This window comes from Chiloscyllium punctatum, chromosome 7 (genome assembly GCF_047496795.1).
Source record: "Chiloscyllium punctatum isolate Juve2018m chromosome 7, sChiPun1.3, whole genome shotgun sequence".
In the NCBI taxonomy this organism is placed as follows: Eukaryota; Metazoa; Chordata; class Chondrichthyes; order Orectolobiformes; family Hemiscylliidae; genus Chiloscyllium; species Chiloscyllium punctatum.
This window is the reverse complement of record NC_092745.1, coordinates 132553354-132575015: the sequence shown is the minus strand read 5'-3', so window position 1 is coordinate 132575015 and position 21662 is coordinate 132553354. Positions and strand designations below refer to the sequence as shown.

Sequence of the window (21662 nt, the reverse complement as noted above, 5' to 3'; positions counted from 1 at the left end):
TCCCTCTCAAACTGCAGGGTGAATTCGATCATAGTATGGTCACTGCCCCCTAGTGGTTCCTTCGCCTTCAGCTCGTCATCACCTCTACGTCATTGCACATTACTCTGTTTCTTTGAGGTAGAAGAGACCGCAGATTCAGGCTCATTTAAAAGCATCTTTCCTTGTGCTCTTCTCCCTCAGATCTCCCACTTCCCGAATGCACAGAACTACCCTAAGGGACCCTAGTTTTACGGTCCAGTCGTTAGACTTAATCGGAAAATTTCTTGTACTCAGTGATGTAAAGGTCAAGCCTAATTAAAGTACAGACTGGTTCACAATGTGCAATAAATAGTACAGTGTCTATCATCCTTGGGATGTTTGGGATCTATAACTGAACTCTGCCTCTTGTACGGATGAATATGTTCACAGGTTGCTGCTGGAGCAGTTGGTTTAGCCCAGAGAGCCTTGGATGAAGCTACCAAGTATGCTTTGGAAAGGAAAACCTTTGGAAGATTGCTCGCACAAGTAAGGTTAAGCATTGTAGCAATTCCTCAAATATAAAATGTTCATTCTCGTGTTCAGGTCTACTAATGTCCTCTCTATCTCTCTAAGCCCCTATGGCTATGCACCCTCTGCTTAAGGATCTCCAGTTTCAATTGCTGCCTTGGTACTAAGCTCTGGGATTCCATCTCTGAACCTCTGCATCTCTGCCCCCTTGCTTCCCAGTTTCCTCATTTCCCCTCTCCCCACCTTCCAACTTGGCACCGCCCTCTTGACCTGTCCTACCTGTCCATCTTCCTTCCCACCTATCCGCTCCACCCTCCTCTCCGACCTCCATCTACCTATTGCACTCTCAGCATCCCCCCCTTTATCTCTCTACCCCCTCGGCTCACAAGCCTCATTCCAGACGAAGGGCCCTTGCCCAAAACGTCGACTCTCCTGCTCTTCGGATGCTATCTGACTTGCTGTGCTTTTTCAGCACCACACTCTCAACTCTGATCTCCAGCATCTGCAGACCTCACTTTCTCCTGATAACAGCAGCGGATACCCAGGAATGCCACTATGTTCAAGTTCCCTTCCAAGTCACACACCATCCTGACTTGGAACTGGGTCTGATGAATCAAACTAGTGAAGGTGTCTCCTTGTTCTGGATAACTGTAATAGATAGAAACACATTGACTGTTTTAGTGATTAAATAAAACTTTTGTACTTTTGGTGCTGCTCATGGAGTACTGGGCCTGATTACCAGCCACCACTCCTGTTGGAGTCATAGCATCAGGCATAACTGATGTAACTTCTGTAAATGTGATGAAATAAACTGGTCTCTGGTAAGGATCACTGTAGTGGGGATACCACGACTGAGGAACTTCGATAATATGAGAGACTAAAGAGATTGGGGTTATTTGTCTTGGAGGAGACAAGGTGAAGAGGAGATTTAATTGAGATGTTCAAAACAATGAAGTCTTGACAGATTAAATCAGGTGAAAGTGTTTTGTGGGGGGGGGTGTGTGGATTAATTGGATAGCTGTTTCAGCAAATCAGCATAGGCACGATGGACAGAATGACCTCCTGTAATGCAGGATTCTGAGGGGGCATGGTTGGGTTGGGGAAATGTAACAGTAATACCCATGCCTCAGCTGAATCTTGTTCCTCCCTCTGTGTGTACAGCATCAGGCAGTTTCCTTCATGCTGGCAGACATGGCCCTGAAGGTTGAATTGGCACGGTTAGGTTACCAGAGAGCGGCCTGGGAAGTGGACCAGGGACGGAGGAATACGTACTACGCCTCCATCGCGAAAGCCTTTGCGGGAGACATCGCCAATCAGGTTGCCAGTGATGCTGTCCAGATCTTTGGGGGCAATGGTTTCAACAGTGAATATCCTGTCGAGAAACTGATGAGAGATGCTAAAATCTACCAGGCAAGTAGCACAATGTCTAATTTTTTTACATTGATTGAAATTGTTGTGGTCCTTCAAACAAGAAAGAGAGATGCATTTCTGCCATGATTTTCACAAAATCAGTGCAAACCAAACATTTTCTAGATAAGAGAGATTTTTCTTGTGTACTTGCTGTAACATAGGGAACACAGCAATCCAGTTTAGTGCAGCAAGCTATCCATAAGCAATAATGAGATGATGACATGATAATGAGTTTTTTAATGCCCTCATTTGGTATGTGGATTGATAATTGGCCACTGAAAGATGATCGATCTGAAACATTAACTGCTTCTCTATCATCAGAAGCTGCCAAAATTATTTTCAGCAGTTTTTGTCACAGTTTCAAATTTCCAGCATCCAGTATTTTAATTAATGTTGCTAATTACCTGTTGTTTGCCCACCATGTTGTTGAGAAATTAAAGAATATAACAGTCTGTTGCCAAATCTCAGGGTAACCAAATGGTGCAGCACACAGGAGCTCACTTGGCCCATCATATCTGTCAGCTTCTTGAAAGAGCTATCCAATTTGCCCCATTTTCACCCACTCTTGCTCCATAGCCCTACAAGTTTTCAAGTTCTAACTTCCTTTTGCAAGTTATGATTGAATTATTTTTTCTCAGCAGCCTTTCAGTGCATTCCGATCTCAAAACCTCACCGTGTACGCAATCGTTTCCGTCACCTCACCTCCGGCTCTGTGGCCTTTCCATGAGATTTGTATCCTCTGCTCACTGACTCTGTTGCTGTTGGGAGTAGTTTGTTCTTGTTTCCCTATCTGAAGTGCTCTGATTTTGAGCACCTGTCCCTTCATTGCTATTTGAGGGAGAAACACCTGTCTTGATAAGACCAGAAGCAATAGGAGCAGCAGTCAGCCAGCTGGACTTCGAGCCTGCACTGCCCATTTCCTCTTGGCCATTGCGTACGATCATCATGTCTCTTAATTGCTTTAGTATATCAATCCCATTAGTATTTGTCTTAAATATGTTCCGGTTGTAGTTTTCTGGGGATCACATGTTGCAAAGATTCAGAATAAAGTGTTTCTCCTCAGCTGTGCCCTAAATGACTCGCCCAGTCGGAGACTGCGGCCCAGTTTTCTAGATTAGAAACAGGCCCTTTGGCCCAACAAGTCCACACCGACCTGCTAAAGCGCAACCCACCCAGACCCATTCCCCTACATTTACCCCATCACCTAACACTACAGGCAATTTAGCTTGGCCAATTCAGCTAACCTGTACATTTTTGGACTGTGGGAGGAGACCGGAGCACCCGGAGGAAACCCGGGCAGACACTGGAAGAATGTGTCGACTCCACACAGTCAGTCGCCTGAGGTGGGAATTGAACTCGGGTCTCTGGCGCTGTGAGGCAGCAGTGCTAACCACTGTGCCACCGTGCCGCCCAATTAGGAAGCATCTTGCCAGCATCCACCCTGTCAAGTCCTTTTGCCATTTCAATCAGATTACCTCCCATTCTTCATGATTTCAGGATTACAGATGTTGCCTGTCCAGTCTCTGCACAGACGATCCATATGCCCCAAGAAGCAGTCCAATAAAACCTTAGCTCACTCCTTCTTAAGGCAAGATATCCTTTGTTGAGTAAGAAGACCCAAAGCCCAAACTCTGAACTGCATTTGTTCAGTCACTAAAGCCCTTAAAAGTATTTATAAGACATATTTACTCTTGTAATCCACTCCCAATGTGATAAAGGCTCACATACCGTTTGCCTTTCTAATTTCTAGTACTTTCATGTTAACTTTAAGTCTACATTTCAAGAACACCTAGTCCCCTCTGTATGCCAACATATACCAACATATACTAATCTCAGTGTTGAAAATAAAATTCTGTTTCTCCATCATTTTTTTTACTGCAATATTTTCCCACATCATGTACTGTTCTAGCTATGGTTCAGTTTGTTGCACCCTCATTGCTGAGCCATAAGGTTCTAAATTGAAGGCCCATGAAAGAACTTGAGGGCAAAAAATCAAGACTGTCGGTCTAATACACTACTGAGGGAGTGCTCCATTGTCAAACGTGCTGTCTTTCAGATCAGGTGTTAACTGAGAGCCAGTCTGCTCCATCTGATTCCTCGGCACAACTTCAGAGAGCTGGCTCTTTATCCCAGCCTACCTGGGCAATATTTACCCCTCAATCAGCATCACGCATGCTATTTGATTATTGTAACTTGACTGTTTGTCAGAGTGTGCTGTATGTGTGTATTGGTGACTGCAGATCCAACATTCCAACAGTGTGCCATTGGCTGTGAAGTGTTTTGAGATTTCAGAAAACATTACAATGCCACAGTAGTAACACACTCCTGTTCACTGCCCACACTTGAATGCTGCCCAGAGCACCTTGCAGACAGCGCCATCACTCTCACAGGCAGCCCACATCATGTACCTATTGGATGAGGCTTCTGCACCATTGCACAGGGGATTCCTTAAACTGGCTGACTCACAGTCAGATTTTCATGTCCCTAATTTCTAAGCAGGTTTGTGCTGTTACTAAACCTTCAGGTGAAAGGGTTCAGGTGACACACCTTTTGCTGTGATGTCTGCTTCTCAAGATCCCAGCTCAACAACACAAAGCTGAACTTACAAACTGAAGAATTTGGAGCAGGAGTAGGCCATTTGGCCCCTTCAGCCTACTCCATTCGGTAACACGATGGCTGATTGAATTGTGGCCTCAACAACACTTTGCTGCCTTTCCCGGATACTCCTTGACTCCTTTGTTACTCAAGAATCTCTCCACCTCTGCCTCAAAACTCTTCAATGACTCCATTTCCTTTGGGGCAAGCAAGTTCCACAAACCAGTGACATTCTTTGAGAAATAAGTAACCTCTTCATGTCTGCCTAAAATAGATGACAGCAGACCTTTAAACTGATTCCTCTATTTCTAATCTTTCCCACAAACTAACCTAGTCCTGTTTGCCCACATTTAACCCTTACCCCTTTAAATCTTTCCTATTCATGTATCTGTCCAAATGTCTTTTAAATGTTGTTCCCGTATTTGCATCTACCACTTCCTCCAGCAGTTTATTCCATACATGGACCACCCTCCGTGTGAAAGTGTTGCCCCTCAAGTCCCTTGCAAATTTTAGAACATTACAGCTCAGTACAGGCCCTTTGGCCCTCGATGTTGCGCCAACCTGTCATACCAATCTGAAGCCCATCTAACCTACACTATTCCATGTCTGTCCATATGCCTGTCTATTGATGACTTAAATGTACTTAAACTTGGCGAATCTACTACTGTTGCAGGCAAAGCATTCCATACCCTTACTACTCTCTGAGTAAAGAAACTACCTCTGACATCTATTTTATACCTATCTCCCCTCACTTTAAAGTTGCGTCCCCTCGTATTTGCCATCACCATACTTGGAAAAGGCTCTCCCTATCCACCCTATCTAACCCTCTGATTATCTTATATGTCTCTATTAAGTCACATCTCAACCTTCTTCTCTCTAACGAAAACAGCCTCAAGTCCCTCAGCCTTTCATTGTAAGACCTCCCCCCCCATACCAGGCAACATCCCAGTAAATCTCCTCTGCACTCTTTCCAAAGCCTCGACATCCTCCTTATAACGCGGTGACCAGAACTGTACACAATACTCCAAGTGCGGCCGCACCAGAGTTTTGTACAGCTGTAGCATAACCTCATGGTTCCGGAACTCAATCCCTCTATTAATAAAAGCTAAAACACTGTATACCTTCTTAACAACCCTGTCAACCTGGGTGGCAACTTTCAAGGATCTGTGTACATGGACATCGAGATCTCTCTGCTAATCTGCACTACCAAGAATCTTACCATTAGCCCAATACTTTGCATTCCGGTTACTCCGACCAAAGTGAATCACCTCACACTTGTCCACATTAAACTCCATTTGCCACCTCTCAGCGCAGCTCTGCAGCTTATCTATGTCTGTCTGTCACTATCCAAAACTCCACCGACCTTAGTGTCGTTTACAAATTTACTGACCCACCCTTCTATGCCCTCATCCAAGTAGTTTATAAAAATGACAAACAGCAGTGGCCCCAACACCGACCCTTGCGGTACACCACTGGTATCTGGACTCCAGGATGAACATTTCCCATCAACTACAACTCTGTTTTCTTTCAGCAAGCCAATTACTGATCCAACTTGCTATATCTCCCACAATTCCATTCCTCCGCATTTTGTACAATAGCCTACTGTGGTGAACCTTATCGAACGCCTTGCTGAAATCCATATACACCACATCAACCAGTTTACTCTCATCTACCTGTTTAGTCACCTTCTCAAAGAACTCAATAAGGTTTGTGAGGCACGACCTACCCTTCACAAAACCATGCTGACTATCCCTAATCAAATTATTATTTTCTAAATGATTATAAATCCTATCTCTTATAACCTTTTCCAACATTTTACCTACAACTGATGTAAGGCTCACTGGTCTATAATTACCAGGGTTGTCTCTACTCCCCTTCCTGAACAGGGGAATCATATTTGCTATCCTCCAGTCTTCTGGCACTATTCCTGTAGACAATAACGAATTAAAGATCAATGCCAAAGGCTCGGCAATCTCCTCCCTGGCTTCCCAGGGGATCCTAGGATAAATCCCGTCTGGCCCAGGGGACTTATCTATTTTCACACTCTGCAGGATTTCTAATACCTCCTCCTTGTGAACCTCAATCCCACCGAGTCTAGTAGCCTGTATCCCAGTATTCTCTGCGACAACATTGTCGTTTTCTAGAGTGAATATTGTTGAAAAATATTCATTCAGTGATTCCCCTATCTCCTCTGACTCCACATGCAACTTCCCACTACGATCCTTGATTGGCCCTAATCTTACTCTCATCATTCTTTTATTCCTTAAATACCTATAGAAAGCCTTAGGGTTTACCCTGATCCTAGAACATAGAACAGTACAGCACAGAACAGGCCCTTCAGCCCACGATGTTGTGCTGACCATTGATCCTCATGTAAGGTAAACCTAATGTACGAACCCTCAAATTTCTGTGACCATATGCATGTCCAGGAGTCTCTTAAATGTCCCCAATGACCTCACTTCCACAACTGCTGCTGGCAATTCATTCCATACTCCCATGACTCTCTGTGTAAAGAACCTGCCTCTGACATCCCCTCTATACTTTCCACTAAACAGCTTAAAACTATGACCCCTCGTGTTAACAATTTCTGCCCTGGGAAAAAGTCCCTGGCTATCAACTCTATCTATGCCTCTCATTATCTTGTACACCTCAAATAGGTCCCCTCTCTTCCTTTTTTCCAATGACAAAAGTCCGAGCTCAGTCAACCTCTCTTCGTAAGATAAGCCCTCCAGTACAGGCAGCATCCTGGTAAACCTCCTCTGAACCCTCTCCAAAGCATCCACATCTTTCCTATAATAGGGCGACCAGAACTGGACGCAGTATTCCAAGTGCAGTCTAACCAAAGTTTATAGAGCTGCAACAAGATCTCAAGGCTCTTAAACTCAATCCCCCTGTTAATGAAAGCCAAAACACCATATGCTTTCTTAACAACCCTGTCCACTTGGGTGGCAATTTTAAAGGATCTATGTACCTGCACACCAAGATCCTGCTGTTCCTCCACACTGCCAAGAATCCTGTCTTTAATCATATACTCAGCTTTCAATTTCGACCTTCCAAAATGCATCACCTCGCATTTATCCAGGTTGAACTCCATCTGCCACCTCTCAGCCCATCTCTGCATCCTGTCAATGTCCCGCTGTAGCCTACAACAGTCCTCTATACTGTCAATGACACCTCCAACCTTTGTGTCATCTGCAAACTTGCTAACCCATCCTTCAATCTCCTCATCCAAGTCATTAATAAAAATTACAAAGAGTAGAGGCCCAAGAACAGAGCCCTGTGGAACACCACTCACCACTGACTTCCAGGCAGAATATTTTCCTTCCACTACCACTCGCTATCTTCTGTCATCCAGCCAATTCTGTATCCAGACAGCTAAATTTCCCTGTATCCCATTCCTCCTGACCTTCTGAACGAGCTTACCATGGGGAACCTTATCAAATGCCTAGCTGAAGTCCATATACACCACATCCATTGCTTGACCCTCATCAACTTGTCTAGTAACATCCTCAAAGAACTCGATAAGGTTTGTGAGGCATGACCTGCCCCTCACAAAGCCGTGCTGACTGCATTTAATCAAGCCATGCTCTTCCAGATGGTCATAAATCCTATCCCTCAGAATCCTTTCTAACACCTTGCAGACGACAGACACGAGACTTATTGGTCTGTAATTGCCGGGGATTTCCCTATTTCCTTTCTTGAAGAGAGGAATTACATTTGCCTCTGTCCAGTCCTCAGGTTCGACTCCGGTGGAGAGCGAGGATCCAAAGATCTTCGCAAGCGGCGAAGCAATCACATTTCTCGTTTCCCAAAGCAGCCGAGGACAAATCTGGTCTGGCCCTGGCGACTTGTCAATTTTAATGTTTGTCAAAATTTTCAGCACATCAGCTTCCTCAATCTCTATCCATTCCAGCATGCACACCTGCTCCTCAATGTTTTCATTCACTACAAGGTCCTTTTCTTTAGTAAAGACAGAAGCAAAAAAACTCAGTTAGGGCTTCCTCTACTTCATCAGACTCTATACACAAGTTCCCTATGCTATCCCTGATCGGCCCTACTCTTTCTTTGACCATTCTCTTATTCCTCACATAAGTGTAAAATGCCTTTGTGTTCTCCTTAATCCTTCCTGCCAAGCCTTTCTCGTGCCCCCTCCTGGCTCTCCTCAGACCATTTTTGGACTCCTTCCTTGCCTGCCTGTAATCCTCTAGAGCTGAGCTTGACCCTAGCTTCCTCCACCTTATGTAAGCTACCTTCTTTCTTTTGACGAGAAGCTCCACCGCTCTCATCATCCAAGGTTCCTTTATCTTACCCCTTCTTGCCTGTCTCAGAGGGACACACTTATGCATCACTCGCAACCACTGTTCCTTAAACAGTCTCCACATGTCTATAGTGCCCTTTCCATGGAACAATTGCTCCCAGTCCATGCTTCCCAACTCACGTCTGATAGTATCATAGTTTCCTTTTCCCCAATTAAATATCCTCCCATTGTGCTATCAACTTCTCATGTCTCCTCCTGGCTCTTCTGAGCTCTCTCTTTAGGTCTTTCCTGGCTACCTTGTAACCCTCAAGCGCCCTAACTGAGCCTTCAGATCTCATCCTAACATAAGCTTTCTTCTTCCTCTTGACCAGAGATTCTACTTCCTTCGTAAACCACGGCTCCCATGCTCTACAGCTCCCTCCCTGCCTGACAGGTACATACTTATCTAGGACACACAGGAGCTTTTCCTTGAATAAGCTCCATATTTCTAATGTGCCCATCCCCTGCAGTTTCCTTCTCCATCCTATGCTTCCTAAATCTTGCCTAATCGCATCGTAATTGCCTTTCCCCCAGCTGTAACTCTTGCCCAGTGGTATACATCTATCCCTTTCTATCACTAAAGTAAACATAACAGAATTGTGATTGCTATCACCAAAGTGCTCACCTACTTCCAAATCTAACACCTGGCCGGGCTCGTTACCCAGTACCAAATCTAATGTGGCTTCGCCCCTTGTTGGCCTGTCTACATACTGTATCAGGAAACCCTCCTGCACACACTGGACAAAAACTGACCCAACTATAGTACTCGTACTGTAGTGATCCCAGTCAATATTTGGAAAGTTGTAGTCCCCATGACAACTACCCTGTCTCTCTCACTCCTATCGAGAATCATCTTTGCTGTCCTTTCCTCGACATCTCTGGAACTATTCAGAAGCCTATAGAAAACTCCCAACAGGGTGACCTCTCCTGTCCTGTTTCTAACCTCAGCCCATACTACATCAGTTGACAAGTCCCCAAACATCCTTTCTGCAATTGTAATACTGTCCTTGACCAACAATGCCACACCTCTCCTCTCTTTTTACCATCTTCTCTGTTTTTACTGAAACATCTAAATCCTGGAACCTGCAACAACTATTCCTGCCCCTGCTCTATCCATGTCTCTGAAATGGCCACAATATCGAAGTCCCAAGTACCAATTCATGCTGCAAGTTCACCCAACTCATTCCTGATGCTCCTGGCGTTGAAGTAGACACACTTCAAACCAACTTCTTGCTTGCTGGTACCATCTTGCGTCCCTGAAACTTGATTTTGGACCTGCAAATATTTCTCCTCTCTCATTAAAATTATGCTGTTTAGTTTTGAGCTCCCCACCCGGGGGAAAATTGCTCTTCACGCTATCTATGCCCATCATGATTTTATAAACTTCTCTAACATTACCTTTCAACCTCCGATGCTGCAGGGAGAAAGGTCCCAGCCTATCCAGCCAGTTGTTATAACTCAAAGCCTCCAGTCCTGGTAACATCTTTGTAAACCAATTCTGCATCCGTTCCAATTTAATAATATCCTTTTTCATATTAAGCAAGGCAACCAGAAATGTATAGAATACTCTAAAAGTGGCCTCTCCAATGTCCTTTAAAGCCACAACATGACATAACCAATTTTTATGCACAACGCTCTGACCAATGAAAGCAAGCCAAACACTGCCTTCAATTGAACAACGTAGTCCAAATATTGACTTTAACATTCAGGAGAGGTCAGACAAATCATTGGTTTAACATCTCATCCATTGCACCACCTGATGTCAGATTTGTCATTCAATTTTTTAAAATACTTAACAGCTTTCTCCTCATTTAAAAGCTGTTTCGAAAGGCAGTGCTGAGGCCTCACTGAGTTTTACAGCGTTTTAACAGAACGTCCTTGCTATTGTACTCCAATAACGTGAATAACCCCCAAGGAACCCATTTACTTTTTAAAGAGCCTTATCCTATTTACCATTCAAGTAATTTGAGTGCATGTATCCGACATCAAAGGCTGCAATGAATGATTCTTTAAACTGGGACCCTGTCTGATCTCTCCCTGATGACCTAGCCAACAGAAGATAGAGCACAACAGCACAGTACAGGCCCTTCGGCCCTCGATGTTGCGCCTCCCTGTGAAACAAACCTGAAGCCCATCTAACCTGTACTATTCCATTCTCATCTATAAGTATCCAATGCCCACTTAAATGCCCTTTAAAGTTGGCGAGTCTACTACTGTTGCAGACAGTGCATTTCACACCCCTACTACTCTCTGGATAAAGAAGCTACCTCTGTCCCATATCTATCACCCCTCAATTTAAAGCTATGTCTCCCTGTGCTAGCCATCACCATCCGAGGAAAAAGGCTCTCACTGTCCACTCTATTTAACCCTCTGATTGTCTTATATGTCTCAATTAAATCACCTCTCAACCTTCATCTCTCTAATGAAAACAGCCTCACATCCTCATAAGACCTTTCCTCATAAGACCTTCGCTCCATATCAGGCAACATCCTAGTAAATCTCCTCTGAACCCTTTCCAAAGCTTCCACATCCTTCCTATAATGCAGTGACCAGAACTGCATGCAATACATCTAGTGCGGCCGCATCAGAGTTTTGTACAGCTGCAACATGACTTCATGGTTCCGAAAATCAATCCCTCTCCCAATAAAAGCTAACACACCGTATGCCTTCTTAATAACCCTATCAGCCTGGGTGGTAACTTTCAGGGATCTGTGCACCTGGACACCAAGATCTCTCAGCTCATCTACACTACCAAGAATCTTACCATTAGCCCAGTACTCTGCGTGCCTGTTACTCCTTCCAATATTTAACCCTCAAGCAGCATCATTTTAAAGCCATTTTCTGCTCATTTATCTCACTACACATTTATGGCTGCAGGTTTTCTGATATTAAAATGATCCCTGCATTTCAAACTCTTACAGCCACATTTCTGAAGGTTGTGCAATCTCCTTTCTCTTTAATGCCACAGTTTGAGCTGTGATCAGTAGTCAGATGTTTTCTTACGCGCTGTTTAACGCAAAGAGTCCTTTTGACATTTGCCTGACCTCTGTCAGGATTTGTTTCTGACTTGAATGTTTCAGTGGCTGAACATTGAGTGCCTCTCTCTTGGTAAGTCTCAGTTACTGGGGTTTAAATGAGCACGTGTGACTCAGTGAGCATGAGCATTGCGTTGTTATGTCAGAGTGAATCAGACAAGCTCATAGTGATGCAGCCTGCAATACATCACTGACATTGGGCTCTATCCCTGCTAGTTTCTGTTTTATTTCTATTTTTCATACAAGTCTTTCAAATTCTGCTGGCCTTGTTCATCTCTCATCCTGTCACTGACACTTAGTTTGACAATGCATTGATTTTTTTTTAAAAAAGATTCCTTCCCAACTTTAGTCTGCTCACCAACTTCTGTAACCTATGTCCCTCTCTGATCTCTCTGCTCCTCTAATTGGAATCTCCTACTCATCCCTGATTTTAATGCATGAACCATTCGTGGCCATGGTTTCAGCTATATGATCCCTAAGCTCTGGAATCCACCCCCATCCCCTCCCCACCCCACCCCACCCTGCACCCAATCCCTGTGTGTGTCTCATTCTTGAAAGCTTTGCTTAAAACTCTCTACTTTGATCAAATTTTAGTCACCTGTCCAACTACCACGTCGTGGAGCTTGGTGTGAGATTTTGAGTGGACTGTTTGGGGATCTTTATTTTATTGAAGGTGCTGTGTAAATGCAAGTTACATATAATGGTTTATTGCTATTTATACATGAAGTCATAATGGCAGCAGCTATTTCTTATGTGGCAAATTAATTTAGTTTTGATTGATTGTTTCTGTTACATGTACAAACTAAATCATGCTGCAATTTCTGATTACATTTTTTAAATACAACAACTTTTCCAGATCTATGAAGGCACTGCTCAGATCCAGAGAATGATCATTGCACGGCAACACATTGAGAAATACGAGCAGTGAAGGATCTGCCTGTGCACATCATCTAAATGCTTCACAATGCAATTCTAATTCCTAGACTTCCAGAACCTGAACTCATGTTTCTTTCTATGCACTTGGGAGAAGGATTAGAGTTTACTTTCCTTGAGAACAGAACCTCTTTTTGTATCTATAACATTTTCTGAAAGTATCACAAAAGTTTACAGTGATGGGGCACTCGAGAGATTTTGGAATTAAGTGAAATTTAGTGGTGGACTGTAATCGAACAAAACAAGATGAACAAGTAAAGAGCTAATAATAAAGAAACACTTCAGCTAAATGAGTTGTTGAAGTTTAATTTGTTTGTTTTTTGTGTCTCAGTCTCCTGTACCTGGTACCCTGCTCACTTGAAAAGTTCTCACCAAAAGTTCCTGTTACCTTGCCAATGTTCTTCACATGGTAAACTTGACTTTACATACAGCACAGAAACAGACTGTTCAACTGAAATAATCTATGCTGGAGTTTATGTTCAACATGAGTTCTACCTGATTTTCATCTCACTTGATCATCACATCCTTGTAATCATTTCTCTCTTAGATGTTTATCCCAGCTTTCCTTTAATCACATTCATGCTACTCACCTCAATCACTCCAGGAGAATGTGAAGACTGCAGATGCTGGAGATCAGAGGCAAAAAATGTGGCGTTGGGAAAACACAGGAGGTCGGGCAGCATCCGAGGAGCGGGAGAATCGACATTTCGAGCATAAGCCCTTCATCAGGAATGTGGGAGGGTGGGGGGGTGGGGGGCCCCAAGAGGGCCAAGAGATATATGAGAGGGGGATGGGGCTGGGGGGAAGGTAACTGAGAATGCATTAGGTAGATGTAGGTGGGGGGGCTGATGGTGATAGGTTGGAGAGGAGGGTGGAGAGGATAGGTGGGAAGGAAGATGGACAGGTATGACTGTTCAAGAGGGCGGTGCTGAGTTGGAGGGTTGGATCTGGGATAAGGTGGGGGGGGATGAGAGGAGACGAGAAAACTGGGGAAATTGATATTGGTCCCATGTGGTTGGAGCGTCCCAAGGTGGAAGATGAGGTGTTCCTCCTCCAAGCATCAGGTGTTTAGGGATTGGCGGTGGAAGAGGCCCAGGACCTGCATGTCCTTAATGGAGTGGCAGGGGGAGTTGAAGTGATCGACAGTGGAATTGTTTGGTGTGTGTGACCCAGAGATGTTTTCCTGTGTCCCCAACGTAGAGGAGACCAAACCGAGAGCAACAGACGTGACTTGTGTGGAAGTGCAGGTAAATCTCTGCCAAATGTGGAAGGGTCCTTTGGGGCCTTGGATGGAGGTGAGGGGAGAGGTGTAGACGCAGGTTTTGAACATCATGCGGTAGCAGGAGAAGGTGCTGGGAGGGGAGGGTGGATTGGTGGGGGGCATGGACCTAACAAGGGAGACACAGAGGGAATGGTCTCTGAGGAACACAGAGGTCGGGAGGGAAATATATCCCTGGTGGAGGGGTTTGTTTGTAGGTGGCGGAATTGGTGGATGATGACGCGATGTATCTGGAAGTTGGGGAGGAAGGTGAGGACCAGGGAGCTTCTGTCCTTGTTGCAGTTGGAGGGGTGGGTTCAAGGGCAGAGGTGTGGGAAGTGGAGAAGATGTGCTGGAAGTCATCATTGACCACGTGGGAGGGTAAATAGCAGTCCTTGAAGAAGGAAGCCATCTGGGATGTCTGTGATGGAATTGGTCCTCCTGGGATCAGATGTGGCGGAGTTGGAGGAATTGGGAGTAAAGGATAGCATTTTGACAGGAGGCAAGGTGGTAGGAGATGTAATCCAGGTAGCTGTGGGAGTCTGTGGGTTTGTGGTAAATGTCTGTGTTGAGTTGGTCACCAGAAATTGAGATGGAGAGGTCCAGGAAGGGGAGGAAGGTTTCCAAAATGGTCCAGGTGAACTTGAGGTCAAGGTGGAAGGTGTTTGTGAAGTTGATGAACTGTTCAACCTCCTCATGGGAGCACGAGGTGGTGCCGATACAGTCGTAAATGTAGCGGAGGAAGAAGTGGGGAATGGTACCGGTGTAGCTAGGAGGATGGACTATTCCACATACCCGACAAAGAGACAGGCATAGCTGGGCCCCATGTAGATGCCCATGGCTATCCCTTTGGCCTGGAGGAAGTGGGATGATTCAAAAGGAGAAATTGTTGTGGGTGAGGACCAATTCAGCCAATTGAATGAGTGTCTCGATGGAAGGGTACTGTTTGGGTTGATGGAAGGCTTGAAGGCCTTTGTAATAATGGATGGATGTGTGTAGGGATTGGACGTCCATGGTGAAGATGAGGCATTGGGGACCAAGAAACCGAAAGCCATGGAGGAGATGGAGAGCGTGGATGGTGTCTCAAATGTATAAGGAGATCCTGGAGCAAAGGGAGCTAGACGGTATCAAGGTATGTGGTGATAGGGTCGGGGGGTCAGGAGTAGGCTGAGAGGATTGGTTGGCCGGGGCAGTCAGGTTTGTGAATTTTGGGGAAGAGGTAGTACCGAGTAGTGTGGGGTTCCTGGACTATGAGGTTGGAGGCTGTGGGTGGGAGATCCTCTGAGGTAATGAGGTTTTGAATGGTCTGGGAGATGATAGTTTGGAGATGGAAGGTGAGGTCGTGGTCAAGGGGACAGTAGGAAGAGATTTTCCCATGTGGGTGCCTACCTGTCCATCTTCCTTCCCACCGATCTGCTCCATCCTCCACTCACCATCACTTCCCACCTTCATCTACCAGCTACCTTCCCCCCCCCCCCCCCCCCCCCCACCTAGCCCCACACCCTTCCCATTTCTCTCTCAGCTCCCTTGGGCCCCCCACATTCCTGATGAAGAGCTTATGCTCGAAATGTCGATTCTCCTGCTCCTTGGATGCTGCCTGACCGGTTGTGCTTTTCCAGCACCACACGTTTTGATCTCAACCACTCTGTGTACTATCCACATTCTAACCATTCTGGATGTAGAAATTTAGTGGCTGCTAGTTTTCATTACCTTAAAATGTGGAAGCACCTGCTCAATGTCTACCCTGTCAGACCTCGATCTCCATCAAATCATCCCTCAGCTTTTTGTTTTCCAGATGAGTGGGCCCTAGTCTGTTTAGTGTATTTTCCTGATTCTGTTGCGATTATAGGGTTTTTTTGTCTTTGACCTTTCTTTAGTTCACCCCTCTATTATTTACTAAAATGGAGAACAGCTCCCTGCACTGATGGGTGCCTTGTGAGAACTGATGAAGTGGAATTGGACTATGGAGTTTGAAGGTTGGAAGGTGATCTTGTTGACACATATAATGCTGTGAAGAAGTTTGACTCAGTGGTTATAGAGAGGTTACATCCGCCTGGCTGGAGAGTCTACATAACGTAGAAGAGGCTCTTTGGCCCACTTGAATCTGTACCATTAAAGCTACAATAAATATACAGTAGTCCCAATTTTCCACACAAGGTCATAATGTTCAAGCTTCGAATGTTATGACAGTTCAATTGCTCATGCAGGTACTTTTTGGGTACCTTTTAAAGATTATGAGATTTCTCGCATCAACTACCCTCCCAGGCAGTGCATTCCAGACATTCATCACCTGGTGAAAAAGGTTTCCTCAAATAACCTCTCAACCTTCTGCTTTTCACCTTACAATCACGCTCTCTTGTTATTGCCCCTTTGACTGGGGAATTGCTGCTTTCATTTCACCCTGTCCATTGCTCTTGTAATCTAACATGCTTTTGTTGATAGCAGGTCATGTCTGACAAATTTAATTCAGTTTTGGACAAGGTCATGGGGCAGCATGTTGGCTCAGTGGTTAGCACGGCTGCCTCACAGCACCAGGGACCCAGGTTCAATTCCACCTTTGGGCGACTAACTGTGTGGAGTTTGCACATTCTCCCAGTGTCTGTATGGGTTTCCTCCGGGTACTCTGGTTTCCTCCCACAGTCCAAAAATGTGATGTTGGGTGAACTGTCCATACTAAATTGCTCATAGTGTTCAGGGATGTGCAGGTTAGGTGAATTGACCATGCTAAATTGCTCAGTGTCCAGGGATATGTAGGTTAGGTGGATTAGCCATGGGATATGTTAGGTTACAGGGATAGGGTGTGGTGTGGGTTTGAATGGGATGCTCATCAAAGGGTTGATGTGGACCCGAGGGGCCAAATGGCCTGTTTCACACGAGGGATTCTATGATTGTGACATAGGCAGTGGATGACGGCAGTGTTCTAGATGTTGTATTTTTGGACTTTCAGCAAGCATTTGATATGGTACCACATAGCAGGTTGGTTATCACATTAGAAACATTGGGAATGGTGGGTCCCTGGCTATATGGATTCAGGCAGCGTGGTGGCTCTATGGTTAGCACTGCTGTCTCACAGCGCCAAGGACCTGGGTTCAATTCCAGTCTTGGGTGACTGTCTGTGTGGAGTTTGCACATTCTCCCCATGTCTGTGTGGGTTTCATCTGGCTGCTCCAGTTTCTTCCCACTGTCCAAAATGCGCATGTTAGGTTCACTGGCCATGCTAAATTGCTCGTGGTGTTCAAGGATGTGCAGGTTAGGTGCATTAGTCTGGGTGTGTTACTCTTTGGAGGGTCAATGTGGTCTTATTGGGTTGAAGGGCCTGTTTCCACACTGTAGGGATTCTAAGAAAGTGAGGACTGCAGATACTGGAGATTGAAGTCAAAAAGTGTGACGCAGGGAAAGCACAGCAGGTCAGGCAGCATCCAAGGAGCAGGAGAGTTGACGTTTCAGACATAAGTCCTTCATCAACCATTCCTAATGGAGGACTTATGCCTGATACATTGACTCTCCTGCTCCTCAGATGCTGCCTAACCTGCTGTGCTTTTCCAGTGCCACACTTTTTGACCCCGCATGGATTAGACGTTGGCTAAAAGATAGGAAACAGTGATGGGCATTTCTCAGATTGGAAACGTGTTGAAAGTGGTATTCTCCAGTGATCGGTTTTGGGACCCTTGCATTTTCTGATTTATGTAAAGGATTTGGAGATGGGTGTTGGGAGAAACATCTCTAAATTACAGATGATACTAAGCTAGGGAGAACAGTGGATTGTGAAGATGTTGCTGAGCAATTTCAGAGGGACGTTGGCAAGTTGGTCAATGGGAAGACGCCTGGCAGATGAATTTTGATGAAGAGAAATGTGAGGTAATGTATTTTGGTAGAAGAAACACAGAGTCAATACAGGCCTCAATGGGACAAACTGAGGGGAGTAGAGGGGCAGAGGGACTTCGGGGTTCATGTGCACGATTCTCGGAAGGTGACCAGACAAGTTGAAACAGTTGTTAAGAAGGCTTGGAGGATGCTTGGGTTTATACATAGAGGCATAAGTATAAAAGCAAAGAAGAAAAGGTATCCTTTTCCCGATGGTGGGGGCTTCAAGACAAGGGGGCATATTTTTGAAGTGAGAAGAGAAATATTTAAGAGAGATATGGGTCAATTTTTATTTAGAGTGGTTCCTGTGTGGAACGAAGTTCTAGAGGAAGTGGTGGATGTGGGTACAGTTACAATGTCTAAAAGACATTTGGATAAGTGCATGAATAAGAAATGTTTGGAGAGGTTCAGGATATCTCATCTGGGCTGCAGAGGAACTTGGAGTCAGAGGGGAAAGATCCAGTTGTCAGGGTCCATGTAGGGACCAACAATATAGATTCTGCTGAAGGAATATGAGTAGCGAGAGGCTAATTTAAACAGCAGAACCAAAACGGTAATAATCGCTGGATTACTAGAATAGAATTAGGTTTGTTATAGAGTCATAGAGATGTACAGCATGGAAACAGACCCTTCGGTCCAACCCGTCCATGCCGGCCAGATATCCCAACCCAATCTAGTCCAACCTGCAAGGACCTGGCCCATATCCCTCCAAACCCTTCCTATTCATATACCCATCCAAATGCCTTTTAAATGTTGCAATTGTACCAATCTCCACCACTTCCTCTGGCAGCTCATTCCATACACATAACACCCTCTGCGTGATAAAATTGCCGCTTAGGTCTCTTTTATATCTTTCCCCTCTCACTCTAAACCTATGCCCTCTAGTTCTGGACTCCCTGACCCCAGGGAAAAGACTTTGCCTATTTACCCTATCCATGCCCCTCATAATTTTGTAAACCTCTGTAAGGTCATCCCTCAGCCTCCGACGCTCCAGGAGAAACAGTCCCAGCCTGTTCAGCCTCTCCCTATAGCTTAAATCCTCCAACCCTGGAAATATCCTTGTAAATCTTTTCTGAACCCTTTCAAGTTTCACAACATTTTTGCGATAGGAAGGAGACCAGAATTGCGCGCAATATTCAACAGTGGCCTAACCAATGTCCTGTACAGCCGCAACATGACCTCCCAACGCCTGTACTCAATACTCTGACCAATAAAGGAAAGCATACCAAACACCTTCTTCACTCTCCTATCTACCTGCAACTCCACTTTCAAGGAGCTATGAACCTGCACTCCAAGGTCTCTTTGTTCAGCAACACTCCCTCGGACCTTACCATTAAGTGTATAAGTCCTGCTAAGATTTGCTTTCCCAAAATGCAGCACCTCACATTTATCTGAATTAAACTCCATCTGCCACTTCTCAGCCCATTGGCCCATCCGGTCCAGATCCTGTTGTAATCTGAGGTAACCCTCTTCGCTGTCCACTACACCTCCAATTTTGGTGTCATCTGCAAACTTACTAACTGTACCTCTTAAGCTCGCATCCAAATCATTTATGTAAATGAGAAAAAGTACAGGACCGAGCACTGATCCTTGTGACACTCCACTGGTCACAGGCCTCCAGTCTGAAAAACAACCCTCCACCACCACCCTCTGTTTTCTACCTTTGAGCCAGTTCGGTATCCAAATGGCTAGTTCTCACATTATTCCATGAGATCTGACCTACGTATCACATGTGTACAGTGAAATATTTACAAAATCACCACTAATGACACCGTCTGAGATACAAAGGTACCTAGATACAGATTCTGAGGAATGAATCACGAGCAAATGGCACAGAGTCAAGACTAAGGAAGTAAATATGTGACTGAAAGATTGGTGTGGGAGAAAAAGATTCAAATTCGTGGGACATTGGCACCAATAATAGGAAGGAGGGAGATGTTTCAGTGGGATGGGCTCTGCCTGAATCGTGTTGGGACCAGAGGCCTTGCATAATCATGAATATTAGAGTCATAGGGATGTACAGCATGGAAACAGACCCTTTGATCCAACCCATCCATGCCGACCAGATATCCCAACCCTATCTAGTCCCACCTGCCAGCACCCGGCCCATATCCCTCCAAACCCTTCCTATTCATATACCCATCCAAATGCTTCTAAATGTTGCAATTGTATCAGCCTCCACCACATTGTCTGGCAGCTCATTCCATACACATAACACCCTCTGTGTGAAAAAGTTGCCGCTTTGGTCTCTTTTATATTTTTCCCCTCTCGCTCTAAACCTATGCCCTCTAGTTCTGGACTCCCTGACCCCAGGGAAAAGATTTTGTCTATTTACTCTATCCATGCCCCTCATAATTTTGTAAACCTCGATAAGGTCACCCCTCAGCCTCCGACGCTCCAGGGAAAACAGCCCCAGCCTGTTCAGCCTCTCCCTGTAGCTCAGATCCTCCAACCCTGGCAAAATCCTTGTAAATCTTTTCTGAACCCTTTCAAGTTTCACAACATCTTTCCGATAGGAAGGAGACCAGAATTGCACGCAATATTCCAACAGTGGTCTAACCAATTTCCTGTACAGCCGCAACATGACCTCCCAACTCCTGTATTCAATACTCTGACCAATAAAGGAAAGCATACCAAATGCCTTCTTCACTATCCTATCTACCTGCAACTCCACTTTCAAGGAGCTATGAACCTGCACTCCAAGGTCTCTTTGTTCAGCAACACTCCCTAGGACCTTACCATTAAGTGTATAAGTCCTGCTAAGATTTGCTTTCCCAAAATGCAGCACCTCGCATTTATCTGAATTAAACTCCATCTGCCACTTCTCAGCCCATTGGCCCATCTGATAAAACCCTGTTGTAATCTGAGGTAACCCTCTTCGCTGTCCAATTTTGGTGTCATCTGCGAACTTACTAACTGTACCTCTTATGCTCGCACCCAAATCATTTATGTAAATGACAAAAAATAGAGGGCCCAGCACCGATCCTTGTGGCACTCCATTGGTCACAGGCCTCCAGTCTGAAAAACAACCCTCCACCACCACCCTCTGTCTTCTACCTTTGAGCCAGTTCTGTATCCAAATGGCTAGTTCTCCCTGTATTCCATGAGATCTAACCTTGCTAATCAGTCTCCCATGGGGAACCTTGTCAAATGCCTTACTGAGGTTCCATATAGATCACATCTACTGCTCTGTCCTCATCAATCCTTTTTGTTACTTCTTCAAAAAACTCAATCAAGTTTGTGAGACATGATTTCCCATGCACAAAGCCATGTAGACTATCCCTAATCAGTCCTTGCCTTTTCAAATACATGTACATCCTGTCCCTCAGGATTCCCTCCAACAACTTGCCCACCACTGAGGTCAGGCTCACCGGTCTATAGTTCCTGGTTTGTCTTTACCGCCCTTCTTAAACAGTGGTACCACGTTTGCCAACCTCCAGTCTTCCGGCACTTCATCTGTGACTATCGATGATACAAATATCTCAGCAAGAAGCCCAGCAATCACTTCTCTAGCTTCCCACAGAGTTCTTGGGTACACCTGATCAGGTCCTGGAGATTTATCCACTTTTAACTATTTCAAGACATCCAGCACTTCCTCCTCTGTAATTTGGACATTTTGCAAGATGTAACCACCAATTTCCCTGCAGTCTATATCTTCCATGTCCTTCTCCACAGTAAACACCAGTGTAAAACACTCGTTTCGTATCTCCTCCATCTCCTGCAGCTCCATACAAAGGCTGCCTTGCTGATCTTTGAGAGGCCCTATACTCTCCTTAATTACCTT

General features: G+C 45.1%; 1 protein-coding gene across 1 annotated transcript in view; it reads left to right on the top strand.

Moving 5' to 3' along the window:
• acadm (acyl-CoA dehydrogenase medium chain) overlaps positions 1-13046 on the top strand; it is a 55471-nt gene extending 42425 nt beyond the window's left edge. Inside the window, exons 10-12 of the mRNA XM_072574864.1 lie at positions 409-504; positions 1648-1896; positions 12680-13046. Of these exons, the coding sequence (XP_072430965.1) occupies positions 409-504; positions 1648-1896; positions 12680-12751 (417 nt within the window). The 3' untranslated portion in view covers positions 12752-13046. The remainder of the gene's footprint in view (positions 1-408; positions 505-1647; positions 1897-12679) is intronic.
• The last annotated feature ends 8616 nt before the right edge of the window (positions 13047-21662 follow it).